The 17,592-nt window shown below is 41.0% G+C and overlaps 1 protein-coding gene across 1 annotated transcript; it reads right to left on the bottom strand.

Annotated features, from left to right (window-relative positions):
- Nucleotides 1-1,527: 1,527 nt before the first annotated feature.
- On the bottom strand, nucleotides 1,528-14,549 carry LOC139542984 (leucine-rich repeat neuronal protein 1). The gene is made up of 2 exons (XM_071349022.1): nucleotides 14,293-14,549; nucleotides 1,528-6,038 (listed from the first exon to the last, which is right to left on the bottom strand). The coding sequence occupies exon 2, from the start codon at nucleotides 5,948-5,950 to the stop codon at nucleotides 3,722-3,724; it is 2,229 nt and encodes a 742-aa protein (XP_071205123.1). The 5' UTR covers nucleotides 5,951-6,038; nucleotides 14,293-14,549; the 3' UTR covers nucleotides 1,528-3,721.
- Between the last annotated feature and the right edge of the window lie 3,043 nt (nucleotides 14,550-17,592).

Raw genomic sequence — 17,592 nt, 5'->3', positions numbered from 1 at the left:
AGAGAGGACCAAGGTGCAGCGTGGTAAGTGTTCATCTTATTTAATGAAAGTGAACACTTCAAAATACAAAACAACAAAGTGAAAACCGAAACAGTTCTATCTGGTGCAGACACACAAAGACTGAAAATGACCACCCACAAAACCCAACAGAAAACAAGCTACCTAAATATGGTTCCCAATCAGGGACAACGATTGACAGCTGCCTCTGATTGAGAACCATATCAGGCCAAACACAGAAATAGAAAATCATAGAAAAACTAACATAGACAACCCACCCAACTCACGCCCTGACCATACTAAAACAAAAGACAAAACAAAGGAACTAAGGTCAGAACGTGACATCATTCTTGTGTTGCAGCCTAATATAAATTGTCACTTTAATAATGTTTACAATACTTCTTTACTCATCTCATATGTATATACCGTATTCTATTCTAATGTATTGTAGTCAATGCCACTCCGACATTGCTCGTCCTAATATTTATATATTTCTTAATTCCATTTGTTTACTTTTAGATTTTTTATTTTATTTTATTTATTTCACCTTTATTTAACCAGGTAGGCTAGTTGAGAACAAGTTCTCATTTGCAACTGTGACCTGGCCAAGAAAAAGCAAAGCAGTTCGACACATACAACAACACAGAGTTACACATGGAATAAACAAACATACAGTCAATAATACAGTAGAGAAAAAAAAGTCTATATACAGTGAGTGCGAATGAGGTAGGATAAGGGAGGTAAGGCAAGAAATAGGCCATGGTGGCGAAGTAATTACAATATAGCAATTAAACACTGGAATGGTAGATGTGCAGAAGATGAATGTGCAAGTAGAGATACTGGGGTGCAAAGGAGCAAGATAAATAAATAAATACAGTATGGGGATGGGGTAGTTGGATGGTCTATTTACAGATGGGCTATGTACAGGTGCAGTGATCTGTGAGCTGCTCTGACAGCTGGTGCTTAAAGCTAGTGAGGGAGATATGAGTCTCCAGCTTCAGTGATTTTTGTGATTCAGTGAATCAGTGATTGTGTGTATTGTGTATTGTTGTGAATTGTTAAGATACTACTGCACTGTTGGAGCTAGGAACACAAGCATTTCGCTACACCCGCAATAACATATGCTAAATATGTGTATGTGACCAATAACATCTGCTAAATATGTGTATGTAAAATAACATTTGATTTGATTTATAGGATTTGCATTTACTAAAACTTGAGAAACAGGAAAGTCTGCACACTTCCATTCAGATTCTTGTTGCTGAGCTCGGTCATTTGACCATCATCAGAGCCTCTGATGAAGGTCAGCTGACCGAAAGCTAAGCCACAAATAAAGAAAATTGCATCTGACTAGAAGTGTGCAGAGACTTTTTCCTGTTTCTTCAGTTTTGCCTTCAACACCTTCACAAATCAGCTGTGGGTGTGCAGTAGATTCTGCCTATCATTTACTAAAATTTGAAATGTTTTCTCTTCCATATTACAAGAGAAGAATGTTCCCGTAACAAAACAAATGGAGACAGGAAATTCAAATAAATGGGATAATGATTTTATTCATGTCAAGAAATACATTTCTTCACAGTCATCTCCCGTTAACTACAGAAGCACAGACCGATACGTCTAAAGTGTTGAGGAATATTAATGGTTTAATTAAAATATAACAATATGCTTTATAATACAAAATACCCTGCATTTCACTGTCAAGTTTAATCAAATTCTAGACTACATCATTTGAAACGTTACACTGTACTTTGATTAATGACCTAATGCCACTAGAGGGCGTGCTTTAGTCAATAACGTTTCATTTTGAGAGTCAGCCTTTTGCTACAGCATTTTGATAGATCAAAAGATATTTTCAGCCTCTTTGTTATGGAACTATACACACAATAAATGTATTGTGTCTGACATGGTATTCCTTGGCTTAATGTTTTTGAATAGCTCAATATATATATATAAAAAACTGATTTGTGATTAATATGTGTCATATTCATAATCAATCAATCAATATATAAACAAATAAGCACATAAATAAAATGTTTTGATGTTTCATCAGGTTATAAAATTAAATGAAAAAATAACCAGTTTCCTACATGTAATGCAAAACCATGTAATGTGTCTAAATATTGTGTTTCATCTATGATTTAAAAAGCAGTTATATCCTGGAGACATTTTCCAGATATGCTCAAGCTGTCGAATCTTGGTTGAAATATTTTGGTACAGGGGAGACATTTGGATGAGCATAATCCAACAACTAAGTGCATTGTATTTTGAGTAAATATTCCATCTTAAATAGGTTCACTTGTACTGTATGGCATGGTTTAAAAAACAGTCAAAAACAGTCCACAAAATATAGTGCAAACTCATGCAGTAACTGGCCGTTGTGTGCAACCTTAAATTGCTATATTCTAGAAATCTATTTTTAATAGAACATATATAAATCACGTGTATGTGGTAATTAACCACCATGATAGACAGTAGATAGCACTAAATGTTGCATTGTGTGTGAAGGGAAATGCATGGTGTTAATACCACTTAACTGTCCATGCAGTGAATCTTAATAAAGGTTAAACTCTGCATGACTTCATCATGATCTAGGTTTGGTAATGAACAAGTCAAAGAACATGAGGGTAGTGTTAATTTATCCTGCATAGGTTAACTATAATGCACATTTTTCGATTATAAAATGTGAGAAAATAAATATATATGAAACAAGTTAGCAAACAAATAAATAAACATACATTCAAATGCTGTTTTTTTTCTTCATGTGCAGGCTAACAGTAACAAATGGACAATAAATGCAATGCCAGACAAGAATGGCATTTATTTCCTTACTGTATGTTCATGAACTGTTAAAGGTAGACTCAGTGAAATTACGTTGCCACGAGCTGCACGCAGATATGAGAAAGACTTCGCTCTCACACAGTCACACACAGTATCTGCGCATGTGCACGATTTCGTTTCACGGGGTTCGCGTGGTAGCCAGGGCACCAAAATAAGCGGAGAAGTTGAGCCTCGCGCTTCAACGCTCTTAGTTGTTGCGGAAAATGACCCACTATGCTGTTTACTTTCTCCATCTACGTCATATCGCCGAGTCCACCTTTAAAGCTATGAAACAGGGTCCGTTTTGGTAGGAGTAATCATCTAAAGAGAAAAGAACAACAGGATACGACCCCCAAGTAGAAGAAACATTTTTGTTGTCAGCTTTACACCTGTATATTTCAAAGGGAAAGGTGAGAAGGGGTACTTGACTAAATAGTCAGAGCACAGGAAAAACATGCAGGTAGACATGCAAGAAATCCTAAGCAGTGATTTGGAATTAGTAAGCAGCAGTGAACAGGTCTTGACCTAAGTGCTCTGGCAGAAATGTAGTATGGTTTCGTTTCATATTTAGTTAAATATAATCTAGAAAGTGAATTAAATAAACAATAAAATATCTTACATGCTTGATGTTACAGTGTACTTCTGTGGAGGTGTGTTTGGCCATGGACACTTCAAACCTGGCCCACTCACCTTATGTAACATAACTGCATTACAATAGGATCCTTATTCAACAGGACAACTAAGTGTGCTTGAGCTAGAGATCTGCAGTCTAAAAATACCTTATCTTTCACAATGACATCTTACTCTTAAATCTCAAGATTGAGCAGTAACTAAGATTACATACAGTACAGTACAGTACATAAACGTCTTTAAATGTCTCTGTTACATCTACGCACTTTGACCTTTATTACCACATGTATGTCTTTGAGGTGTCAATCTGAGAGTTCTGGGGATCCACTGGACCCTCTTTCTCCTTGTCAGTCTCATTCTCCCACAGGTTGATCAGGGGAGGGTAGAGCTCATTCAGGGGGATGGAGGTGGCATGCTGCACGTATTTCTTCAGGGAGTGATGGCAGGATTTCTGCTTCATACGCCGGCCCATGTAGAAGACAAGCAGGGCCATGATGCAGATGGCAAACATGGAGCCCATGACAGCTGCAAGGGCCACATTGGTGGGCTGGGCCACCATCTCCACAGCAAAACTGGCCTCCTTGGTGGTGACGTTGATGCAGGAGTGTTGCGTCTGCTGTTCTGTAGCTGACATGGTCAGACACACTCTGTACTCTGTCGAGGGCAACAGGTGAGTCAGGTTGTATTCCTGCACATCAACCGGAACCTTGGCTGTATAGCTGATCTGAGGGTTGTCAATCTTCATGGTGGCGCTGGACCACTTGGGCTGAGATGCCTCATAGCTGTGGAAGTGAGGAGGGTAGAGTTTCCACTCCAGGACCACTGACTGGGAGTGGATGATCTTAGCCAGGACCACCAGGGCCATTATGGTGTTTACCGTGTGCCCCCCTACATTCAGCCTGCCACCGTGCCAGTCTCCTTTCTCCACGTACACTGACACACTACGCGTGTCCGCCCCCTCTGTGTTCCACGCCACGCACGTGTACAGGCCAGAATCAGCTGGCTCAACCTGGAGGATCTCCAGAGCCCCCTGTTCCTGCAGTCTGTGTTTCTTTGTGCTCCTGCCGTCCACCATGACTGCAGAGACAGCCTCTGAGGTCACCTTGTCTCCTGTTGGCGTCACCCAGTAGAACTGAGGTGCAGGGTCAGCAACAGCCCAACAGTCCAGAGTCAGGGGTTGTCCAGCAGTGACATTGAGCAGAGGGGGGAACGTGTGCAGGGAGATGTGAGGGAGGCAGGTGTTGCTGACAACATTCCAGCTGGTGGTGACCACTTCCTGGAGGGCGTGGCCAACCAAATGGGGAGGGGAGGCACAGAGGGTGATTTGGGACTCCAGCAGCTTGAGGGTGGACTGGTTCCCCAGGACTGGGCCCCAGTTAGAGAGGCAGTCACACCTGAGAGGGTTACTGTGGAGACTCACTTCATCCAGGCTAGGGAAAGAGGACAAAACCTCGTGTGACAAGAGGCTGATGTCATTGTTGTGGACTAATAGAGTGCGCAGGCCGCCCATGTCAATGAAAGCAGCACGATCAATATAAGCTAAATGGGGGTTGTTATAAATTTCCAGTTTTGCCATCTCTGGGAGGTTGGAGAACGCCCCCCTCTCAATGGCAACCAGTCCCTCCATGTTATTCAGACTCAGCTCCTCCAGATGGGGGAAATCATGGAAGTCTCCCTCCTGAACACGGCCAACGGGATTCTTGTTAAGGTCTAAGAACTTGAGATTTGGTAGGACCCGGAGGGCATCTTTGGGGACTGCTGTCAGCTTGTTGTCAAAGAAGGACAGACTCTCCAGGTATTCCAACCCCTGGAAAGCTCCCGACGGGACCTCCCTGAGGCCCATGCCAGCCAGCACCAGACTGTGCAGCTTTGACAAGGGGTGGAAGTTCATATCCTGTAACCCCAAGATGGGGTTCTCCCCTATCATGAGAATCTCCAGGTTAGGGAGAGACTCAAACCAGTGGCTGTCTATGGCCACCAGCTTGTTGGAGTTGAGATGGAGCCTCAGGAGGTTTCTGAGCCCAGAGAAGGCTTTAGGCCCAATGGAGGAGATTTGGTTGTGGTTGATGTAAAGCTCTTCCAAACTGTCAAGATCCTTCAGACAGAAATCTTGCAGTTCTTTTACTTGGTTTTCCTCAAGGTAGAGAGTGACAAGCTGGGTCAGGTTGTGCAGTCCAATGTCTTGGATCTGTGTGAAGTGGTTTTGGGAGAGGTCCAGCTCTGTGAGGTTGACTAGACTCTGGAGCTCCACAGACACAGAGGAGATGTTGTTACTCTGGAGGAGAAGCACCTGAGTGTCACTTGAAATATTCCACGGGACCCCACTAAGATGGAGCTCATTGCAGTCCACCGTCTTGGCCTGATGGTATACCGATTGAGGTGTGTACCATGGACGTGTTTCACATACACACTGCGCTGGGCAGAGAGAACTAGCTTCTGAACTTTGACATGAGATCACCATTAGAAAGACAATCATCAGTCGAGCACAGATCCCAGATCCTCCCATGTTGCAGTAGAATGAGGTAACCCTGTTAACCCTGGGGCAGGTTAAACTGTGACTTCTTCTGCTATGACGATGGAGCTTTGGTCTTATGCTGTAAGAAAAAATTATAAAACATATTGTAAAAAATATTGCATGACAATAATGCATTTCACATGGTAAATATGGTCAACAATCATTCATTTGTAAGTTATTATTTATTTAAGGTAAAGTAACGTCTATCAGGTATTTGTTTATGTTTTACAACACACCTGCAAATAAATCAATAAAACAAATGTTTTTTAATGAGGCAGCCCACTTAAACAGGCGATGAATAGTTATCTCTTTTTAACATTCATGGTAATTGTAGAACACATCGTGGAAAACAACGTTTCCTTAAAGCTGTGATGTTGTGTTACTCCAGGGGGCCACAACTAAGAAATAAAAGTCTATGTGAAGACCGGGGCAGTATGAATGATTCAGAGCTCCTGTTACTCTGTAAATCACCCTGACCCAGCAGGAAAAAATATTGTCAAGCCAAAGGCATTAAGGTGTCCATCAGCTTATGGAGCCCACGGTAAATTCAACCGAACCTCCACATGGCACAGGAGACACTGGGCTGTTTTCTTTTCTTCTAACCCGGAGGAAACTAAATGAAGAAATCAATACTGTAGCCGTGTATATCCATTTTGAATGTAGCTTTTTAATAATGTAATTTGTTTGTGACGATCATTTACATGTTACAATAAATCTAGGATCAGTTTATGTGTGGCGTTGAGACGTGTGCCTCCATGTCTCTCTCCACTAGTTTCTGTGGGTTCTGTGGCAGGCAGTGAGAGGCTGGTGACAGGTAATAGGCATTGTTACACAATGAATCAGTGGGTCGAACAGCATTTACTGCTCAGGAAGCTAAATAATGTTATTCCCTGCTGCCTCCGCACTGGTCAGAAACAACACCAACATGAAAAGGAAACCTGAAACCAGACAAGGGTGAAATGTTGAAAACTGGCACCTAATTCTCTATTACAGACTTTGATTCCACTGCTTGTTTTAAATACCTCAGTATCATACTAATGGAACTGAAGCCTCCCCAGCATACCTGCCATATTGAAGTTCATATTGCTATCCAATAAAGCTTCTTTGAAAACTACCAGTCAGCTTCAATAGGGGAATGTCAACACACACTGATTTCTCCAAACATTAGAATGACTCTGTTTACCAATGACCTCACAGTAAAGAGGATTTTAACTTTGGCAGAGTGCGATTGGACAGCCTTAAGAGGACAAGCATCAGGCTCCGTTGATGCAATGTCAGGAAATTGCTTCTTCTCCGCTCAACCATCTTGATGTTTCTTCTCCGCTCAACCATCTTGATGTTTCTTCTCCGCTCAACCATCTTGATGTTTCTTCTCCGCTCAACCATCTTGATGTTTCTTCTCCGCTCAACCATCTTGATGTTTCTTCTCCGCTCAACCATCTTGATGTTTCTTCTCCGCTCAACCATCTTGATGTTTCTTCTCCGCTCAACCATCTTGATGTTTCTTCTCCGCTCAACCATCTTGATGTTTCTTCTCCGCTCAACCATCTTGATGTTTCTTCTCCGCTCAACCATCTTGATGTTTTATGAGAGAAATAGCTCTAAAATGTGAGAGATGCACAGGTAGACTGGGGTATTTTTGGTATTTAGGTCAGACGCCTTTCCTCAAATGTAACTTATTCATCAGCACAAAACATTAGTATCTCATTCAACCCCAGTAACATGTGGACTACTGTAGCCCATATCCAATGTATTAACTATGATTTTTTTAAATTATAGCTGTCAAGAGGTCGATTGTCAACCCACTCCAAATCTGTTGTGTTTCTCCACAAACCTCCATAGACACATACCTCATGCTGTCAGTGGCTTACACCAAAGAGACAGCAAACCCACAGTCTCATTCAATTATTCACTAAAGTACAGTGTGGGGAGAAAAAGAAGTGGGTAACAAATCAAATCACAAAAACACAGTGTGAGTATTCTGTGGCACTCCCAAGACATATTCTCTTGCTCAGCCTTTGGAAACGTTGGCATGACAAAGCCTTGTTTGAAATCTTCTGAACAAAGCCGGTACATTGACACACTAGAGTTACACCAATAGCACCAGAATGAAAAGACACGAAAATGAAAACAAGATGGGAATAATTACCCAGCTCCTTTCAAGCGCTGCACACAAATTGACTCCCTGGAGAGTTGCATCAGAGAGAGCTAAGCCGCAGAGGGGCAGAGCTGAGCACGGTCAGTGGCTTTCAAATATATCTGATGGAGGAGGCTACAGTGGAGGCAAGCTCCAGTCCTAATATTACATTGGGAGATGTTTCAGAGTGGTATTCGCTGAGCTGGCAGCACTCAGCGATGGGCTGGGGCCCCTGTCTGGCTGGGAAGTGTGACAGTCTCCACCACGCCTGTCTGATCACATTAGAGAACAGGGGCACACTTAGGACGTAACCCCCACAGTTCCTCTAGGCGGCAGGAAATGGGGCCACCTTGCCTGATGCCATGGCAACCTGACAGGAAGTAGCAAAGGCACCAACCCTTGGGCTGCTCTTAATGGCTGGTGCTCCAGGGCTGTTCCTTATCTCTAAAACCTCAACGGGCTCTAACGGGTGGAACACTGGAACGTGCAAATGGAGGACAGGATAGACACAGAGCTGAAAGATCAGTGGGTGTAACTCAAATATAAAAATGTAGGTATATACAAAATAGTGTGCGTGAGAATGCTTTTACAGCAGGATGTACAGTAGGAGGGATGGATCAGTTGAGAGAACACAACAACCAGACCTCTATCTGGATCAGAGGCACATTCAGCAGCCAGTACTCTGATACCAGTATCACTGCACATTTTCCTTCATTTCCATGTTGATATCACTACCCAGGCAAACATACCTCGCCCCATTATCAACCCCTCTAGCCATGTTTAAAGAACCCAACTACAATGGATCCTTGGTCAACAGGATGCTCTGTCCCAATCATTCTCCAATCCTTTGTCAACAGGATGCTCTGTCCCAATCATTCTCCAATCCTTTGTCAACAGGATGCTCTGTCCCGATCATTCTCCAATCCTTTGTCAACAGGATGCTCTGTCCCGATCATTCTCCAATCCTTTGTCAACAGGATGCTCTGTCCCGATCATTCTCCAATCCTTTGTCAGCAGGATGCTCTGTCCCGATCATTCTCCAATCCTTTGTCAACAGGATGCTCTGTCCCGATCATTCTCCAATCCTTTGTCAACAGGATGCTCTGTCCCGATCATTCTCCAATCCTTTGTCAACAGGATGCTCTGTCCCGATCATTCTCCAATCGTTTGTCAACAGGATGCTCTGTCCCGATCATTCTCCAATCCTTTGTCAACAGGATGCTCTGTCCCGATCATTCTCCAATCCTTTGTCAACAGGATGCTCTGTCCCAATCATTCTCCAATCCTTTGTCAACAGGATGCTCTGTCCCGATCATTCTCCAATCCTTTGTCAGCAGGATGCTCTGTCCCGATCATTCTCCAATCCTTTGTCAACAGGATGCTCTGTCCCGATCATTCTCCAATCATTTGTCAACAGGATGCTCTGTCCCCATCATTCTCCAATCCTTTGTGAACCGGATACTCGGTCCCCATCATTATCCAATCCTTTGTCACTCAGACATGACTTCTTGCCTCCTCTCCTAACCGTGAGTGATGTGTCTGTCCAATCCAGACAGTATATTAATAAATTGTCTAAAGGTCTAGTGTTATTTTTAGGCTGTCAACTGTGCTCCTAGACCTAGGGCATCAGATGCTTGCAGCTGTCTCATTTTGATGGACGCGGGTCTTTGAAATGACAACCTCACAAAACAACAACAAATTAACCACTAATCACTATGTATTACCTCTCACTCCAATTTTTGCTTTACAAGTGTAATTTTATATTTTTAAAAAGCACCGGTAACCATGTAAGCTAATGTCATAGGAAGACAACAAAACCCTGTTGTTAATAAATACCAGTCCTCCTCGTGAATAAACAATTTGCACCAGACCTGACATTATGCATTTTACGGAATGCTGGGAACTAAGGTCTGTTATTGTTTTTCTGAATGCTGCGATGAACAACCTTGTTTAGGTGCTCGCATGTTGAAATGAGGGATAATAACTAAGTATCTGAAAAGCCCTTCCTGGCATTAGAAACACAACCCTTAGACAGATGTTACACTCCATGCTTCCCCTTAATACAAAGTTGAGCCACTCAGGGCCATGACCAGGCAGGGTGCTTTGCATGGCTCACATTTTAATTTAAGAGAGATTACCGCGGCAGATGTTCACACTACCATTGTGAAGTTGAGCTACTACTTCATTACTTTCAGGCAGGGGAGAGTTGTTTTGTTCGTTAAATCAACGCAAGAAATACACTAGTTCTGCTTTCAAGTGACAGTTATTGGCTGAACAGCCTGTGCATTATGAAAGATCAATCGCAAAAAAATACAGTATACAAATGAACATAATATTGCTGTTGCCCACCACTAAATCACTATAAAATGTAAAATGGCTGTGGCAGTGCCAAGAAATGTGTGACAATGTATCATACAGTATTGGTCATCTACCTTGTCATTCAGAAGCCGCACATATGTGTGATGACTTTACAACCAGGGGCAGTTCTAATTATACCCTCTCTTGTGCTCGCTCCTTCTAAAACATGTTCTTTCCCCTAATCCTGAATGTTATACAACATCTCTGCACATTTGCAAATGTATTGGAGACGATAAAACATTTATGTCTGCTTTATGAATTATTGATAGGGCTGCAGGCATGTCTCTAATTTTCAGCCTTGCCTTTTTTGCACTGAGCAAAAAGGCAACAACGTTGATTCAACCAGTGTGTGCCCAGTGGGATGTCTCATTTAATGATAATGAAATTAATTGCACAGGTTTTTATACTAATTTCATCATAATTTTATTTCAGCTCAGCCAGACTGAATCAACACTAGTTCTGGTGGGAAAATAAATATGTTAATTTCTTACAATGCTTTCTGTGAAAATGACTTTCGCACTATATAATTCAAAGCAGCGTGAAAATGATCTCTGCCCCTTTTAATATCTAACACATGGTCACTGCAGTTGGTGTTTGGAACATGTGCACATGCCAAAGGAAATGCATAAAATTAGTCTCTGAAAAGAACCACTGGTGTAAGCATTTTTCTAAAATGCTTGAAATTCTAATTCTTAACCGTTTCTTGCAGTCTTCATGCAAATGCACAGTAAATTACCTTACAGTTATTGAACAAACTAATGGATATTCAACCCCCTGGGGATAACTTGAATTTAAGTATTAAGGTTATGAACAATCAAAGAACTGTAACATCTTTAAAATGTGACTGCATTCATTATTCAAATTCACTGTCTTTTTTAAATCCAAATTGATCCATTTAATCACTTAAAGATGCACCCCAGGATCTTAAGCACAACAAATTCACAACATATAATACGAATTGAATTCGTAACATACGTAGTACACAATTTGATGATGTAGTACACAAGCATAGCACTCCATTATTTCCGGAGATACCAGAAACAATTTCCTAATTATCCACTTTTTGATCCACTATTTTCCAGAGCACTTCAAGTACAGGTAGTTGTATTTCAGCATAGAGGTAACATAATTAATATGTTATCGTCAATTCATGCTATAGGCTTTATGCAAACAACACTCTTAATACCATACTGTACAGGGTTATACTAGTATGCAGCCTAAGATTTTAGTCTGATCCATTTTATTTGCTGCAATGACCTCTCTCTCTCTCTTTCTCCCTCCCTCTCTCTCTCTCTTTCTCTCTCTCTCCCTCTCCCTGTGTATATCTAATGCGTTGTCTACTGTGAGAGTGTGAATCTGCTAAGACAGAGATAGTGATACACATCAATAGACATATTACTCTGGCTAGATAGAATGAAAACGCATCACTCAGGGGAGAAAAGGCTTGCTCAAGGACATGCCTTGGAGCGCTTTCATGTTCATTTGTTCTGGGACATAAAAGCTACCAACGCACTCTCCTCCCACAGTGCACTGTCGACTGTTAATGATTTAGTCTGTGAAGTTAATTTATTATCTCCTCAAAGTGATGCACAGAGCTTCTTCACTGTGTTTCACTGTATTATGTAAAGCTACAGCAACCAACCAACCAACCTGGCCTCACTCCTGTTGCAATGAAGTCTGGGTAAGTACATGAGGAGGCCTCAATCCCATTGAAACTGAGGGGGCATGTGTCTTCTGAATTTCATCCACTTGAAGGATGAAAATACATATACAGGTAACTGCCAAAATAAAGGAAACACTTGAGTAAATGAGGGATACAAAGTATATTGAAAGCAGGTGCTTCCACACACAGGTGTGGTTGCTGATTTTATGAAGCAATTAACATCCCATCATGCTTAGGGTCATGTATAAAATGATCTCAACCCAATTGAACACTTACTGTACGGGAGATTCTGGAGAGGAGCCTGAGACAGCGTTTTCCACCACCATCAACAAAACCCCAAATTATGGAATTTCTCATGGAAGAGTGGTGTCGCAGCCCTTCAATAGAGTTCCAGACACTTGTAGAATATATGCCAAGGTGCATTGAAGCTGTTTTGGCTCATGGTGGCCCAATGCCCTATTAAGACACTTTAGGTTGATGTTTCCTTTATTTTGGCAGTTACTTATATATGAGCGTGAATAACGTACTCAACTGTATTTCCAGCACGATGCCTGTAAGTACATGCATGGGTCTCTCACAGCATGCGATTCATTAGATATACTGTATGGGCCTAATTGCAAGATATCAAAGAGCAGTTGATTGCCCTTTCAGTATGTTCATCTCGGAGAAGCTAGCGTGAGCTGCATCAAAGATCTGATGGCATCTGTTCTCTTTGCAGCCCTAACACTGAAAAGTGATGCTGATGATGATAATTTACATTTTTTTGCAAGATCCTTTATACTGTTCAATGCACATTCTCTGGGTCCAATATGTCTCTGAGCAAGGGTAAGTTAATCAGTCACTTTTAACTTCAGACCAAGTTTCCAAAAACTGAGGGATGGGGATGGGCTTCAATTTGGAAGTTTGTAAATATTTTTTTTTGCAAGGGCCAGATTACTGAACAGGCACGTTGGGGCGCCCAGATAGCATATGATAGCAAAATGTGTAGAATTGCAGGAAATTAGCTTTAAAACGGCAACAGTTTCTCTCAGCCTCATGGCAAAATGTGTAGAATAACAGGATGGGAAAAAAAGTTTAGAATTGCAAGAAATTAGCTTTAAATTGCAGTAAGTTAGCTGACCCCCCCCCCCCCCCCCCCACACACACACATTTAAAAAATAATAATAATAATAATCTGGTGGTCGGTGCCCCGGGGCTCCAAATGCGATAGTCTGGCCCTGTTTTTTGCAGATCCTATATTTGTGAAGAACAATTTAGGTGGGGGACATTCAAGAAGTCAAGAAGCAGTAAAACTAATTGTGTTGCAAAAGGAGGTCAAGAGCATGAATTCTTCAAAATAACCATCCATTCCTTTGGGGAATAGCTCCCCCAGTTGAAGCTCTAAACTGTCAAATAAGATACAATTAGACGCTTAATGAGCCCTAGGTACAGACCCTCTGGACTTGTCAGCCAAAGCATATAATATATGTTCAGGTGATGAATATTACATGATCAAGTTGAAGTCTGAGAACACATATTGCCTTTTGAATCAAATGATCGGAAATAAAATAATATTTACATATCATGATACTGTATATCACTTGCAGCTGCCATATTGTCATATTCTTGTCAGTTTAACCTTACCGGAGGCTACTTATTTATGAGATACAGTAAGGGGGATACTTAGTCAGTTGCACAACTGAAAGCATTCATTCAAAATGTGTCTTCCGTATTTTTTAAAAATCTAGCCAGGTAGTTGCTGTTTATTATTTTGGGCACCTGCATAATCCAGAACATGTACAACATCATATCGGAACGATGAGCATGATCTATAAACCTGCAAAGAAAATACATAAATTCCATTATGAGAATATATTTAGGCTACTTTGTGTTGTCCTATAAACATGCATCCAAAGATTATGAATATGGATGATGGTTGATAATCTTAATAAAAAGCATTTCCAAGGTTAAAGACTGACTGTGAGGCAACATTATTGGTAAACTTGAGTATCACCGTAACCTAAACCACACAGTCACAGACAGAGAGGGATGTGATAGATACATAGGCTACTCAGACAAAATGTGATATTATAATCAAATAAAGCATTTTGAAACTTTTTCTAAATTGCCACACTGAGGAGAGGAACAGAGTAGGCTAGTCTACTGTAGTCTACTGTAACTGGATAACGCCCTTACCTCTGTACCAAATGCAGGCGGCTTCCAATTGAACGATGTCTTCCACTCCTTCGTTACAAGAATTTCGCTGTCACCTTGAAAATTAAATTACCAATATTGACATCTTCGGTCGTAATAACCTTGCAGATGTTCAATTTGAACCTTTCTCTCTATCTCGAAGCTCGCATTACAATAGAATAACCGACTTCTGTAAAATCATAACATCAGTGCATTATAACCTGGCCCTACGTTTCTCACTGTATTTGAAGCACTATGCGCGCTCCACAGAATACGTCGCTAAAGTCCGCCTGTTTTTCTATCATTAGCCAATAGAATTATTGGGCTACGAGTATCCTCCAATCACATGGAGGAGGCTATCGTGCTTTCTCTCAAACAATGATGTAATGCTTTAGTTTTCATCCTGCCCTAATGTTTACCGATGCGCCAGAAAGAATGAGACAGAATTGTAAGTCATGTTATGATTCGGTCATCGATTAGGTCATTCACTTTCTGTAAACGAGAAATAATAGTTTCAGTGAGGTCATGTTTTCCAGTATAAAGGTAATGTGCCAAACATGATACAGAGACACAATGTAATTTATTATGTACACAAGCACAGTGCATTTTTGATGGCAGCATTGTTATTGGTGGATTATGATATTGTTATTATATATTGTGTACATTTCTTACCTTGCATTATTGTATCTAATTATGGATGTTAAAATGATATATCATAGAATGAAATATGAGTTGTAGTTTTGCGTTCTCATCATACTCTCCTCTTAACACAGTCTACATAGCAACCGCTAATCCTTTGTTGACATATAGCAGTGGTTCTTTAAAGGACGAACATGCACTGTCAAAGCGACCCATTTGTTTTCATTTCAGACTGTTTTTCCTCCACTAAGCCACTAAATGACAACCTGCATGTCAGTTTGTGTAGCTGTGGCAACTATCCAATCCCTTCATCACTGGTGATGAAGAACTCCAACTCACAGGCAAGAGAGATACCATGGACAGGCATTCTCCCAGGGGCTGCTATTTGTCTGTACAAAAACATGGCATCTTTACCTTACCTTTACATTTTTTATTAGTACCTACCTACTTAAAATTATAATATTGCTTACTTAGTATGTTTAATATGGGGCTATGTATTGTCATGCATTTAGGTTCCATGTGTTTCATACATCATGCAATAGCCGCAACAATTGATTTATTCACAATCTCTGTATTTCAACATTCCAAAGCAATTCAATTACTATCTGAGGCCAGTAAGTGATATGAAAACTAGACAATAGCAAAGTGGATTGAGAAGAATCCAAAAGGATTAGATATGACATGAAATTAGATATTTGATTCCCAACCCTGTTATCCCCAAAACCCATTTAATATCCCAGACACTCTTAACCTTTATTTAAACCAGGTAGTACCATCGAGGTTAGCTAATCCAAGTCCTCATAGCGCTTGATGGTTTTAGCAACTGCACTTGAAGAAACTTTAAATGTTCCTCGACATTTTCCAGATTGACTAACTTCGATGTCTTAAAGTAAGGATGTACTGTTGTTTCTCTTTGCTTATTTGAGCTGTTCTTGCCATAATATGGACTTGGTTCTGACCTAGAATATGTGGACAACTACAAATACCTAGGTGTCTGGTTAGACTGTAAACTCTCCTTCCAGCATCACATTAAGCATCTCCAATCCAAAATTAAATCTAGAATCGGCTTCCTATTTCACAACAAAGCCTCCTTCACTCATGCCGCCAAACATACCCTCGTAAAACTGACTATCTTACCAATCCTTGACTTCGGCGATGTCATTTACAAAATAGCCCCCAACACTCTACTCAGCAAACTGGATGTAGCCCCATATACTACCCACCCCAGCGACCTGTATGCTCTCGTTGGCTGGCCCTCACTACATATCCGTCGTCAAACCCACTGGCTCAAGGTCATCTATAAGTCTTTTCTAGGTAAAGCCCCGCCTTATCTCAGCTCACTGGTTACCATAGCAGCACCCACCCGTAGCACTCGCTCCAGCAGGTATATATTGCACTGGTCATCCCCAAAGCCAACACTTCCTTTGGCCGCCTTTCCTTCCAGTTCTCTGCTGCCAATGACTGGAACAAATTGCAAACATCTCTGAAGCTGGAGTCATATCTCCCTCTCTAATGTTAAGCATTAGCTGTCAGAGCAGCTTACCAATCACTGTACCTGTACACAGCCAATCTGTAAATAGCACACCCAACTACCTCATCCCCATATTATTACTTACACTCTTGCTCTTTTGCACCCCAGTATCTCTACTTGCACATCATCATCTGCACATCTATCACTCTAGTATTAATGCTAAATTGCCTACCTCCCTACTCTTCTACATTTGCACACACTGTATATAGATTTTTCCATTTTTCTTTTCTTTTGTGTTATTGACTACGTTAGTTTATGTGTTACTCTGTGTTGCTGTTTTTGTCGCACTGCTTTGCTTTATCTTGGCCAGGTCGCAGTTGTAAATGAGAACTTGTTCTCAACTGGCCTACCTGGTTAAATCAAGGTGAAAAAAAATATATATATATTTTACCAAATAGGGCTATCTTCTGTATACCCCCTACCTTGTCACAACACAACTGATTGGCTCAAACGCATTAAGAAGGAAATAAATTACACAAATTAACTTTTAACAAGTTAATTGAAATGTATTCCAGGTGACTACCTCATGAAGCTGGTTGAGAGAATGCTAAGAGTGTGCAAAGCTGTCATCAAGGCAAAGGGTGGCTACTTTGAAGAATCTCATATATAAAATATATTTTGATTTGTTTAACACTTTTTTGGTTACTACATGATCACATATGTGTTATTTCAAAGTTCTGATGTCTTCACTATTATTCTACATTAAATAATCATTGAGATGACTGAACATATCAAATGTATGATAAGGTCATATGTTCAATATGTACATTTCTATCTCGGGTTGATATATCTTTGTTGCATTACCATGATGAAATTACAGACCTCTCTCTGATAATTCAACCTCAGTGTAAACAGTCCTGAGAGCAAATAAGTTTTTTGTGTTTATGGGGCTCCTTCACACACTCTGGTTAATGTGTGAGACCTCAGACCTGTGTGGCTGTCTTTCAGTTCCCCAGCGCTGAATGAAAAACAATCACATCCCTTGAAATCCGGGATTAAGTTGGATTAGGAAGGCAAATATTAATTCCCCCGGGTCGGGACTTTATTGTGCTTGGTCGGCCTCGGTCTGTCACTCTGGGACAGTCACGTTGCAAGTGACACAGAAACATCCGAATGCCTTAGGACTTCAGAGG

Source organism: Salvelinus alpinus, chromosome 17, assembly GCF_045679555.1.
Source record: "Salvelinus alpinus chromosome 17, SLU_Salpinus.1, whole genome shotgun sequence".
In the NCBI taxonomy this organism is placed as follows: domain Eukaryota; kingdom Metazoa; phylum Chordata; class Actinopteri; order Salmoniformes; family Salmonidae; genus Salvelinus; species Salvelinus alpinus.
This window is presented reverse-complemented; position numbering and strand designations above follow the sequence as displayed.

Excerpts from the sequence above, each read along its gene's own strand:
- LOC139542984 (XM_071349022.1), bottom strand. The coding sequence starts at position 5,950 with ATGGGAGGATCTGGGATCTGTGCTCGACTGATGATTGTCTTTCTAATG.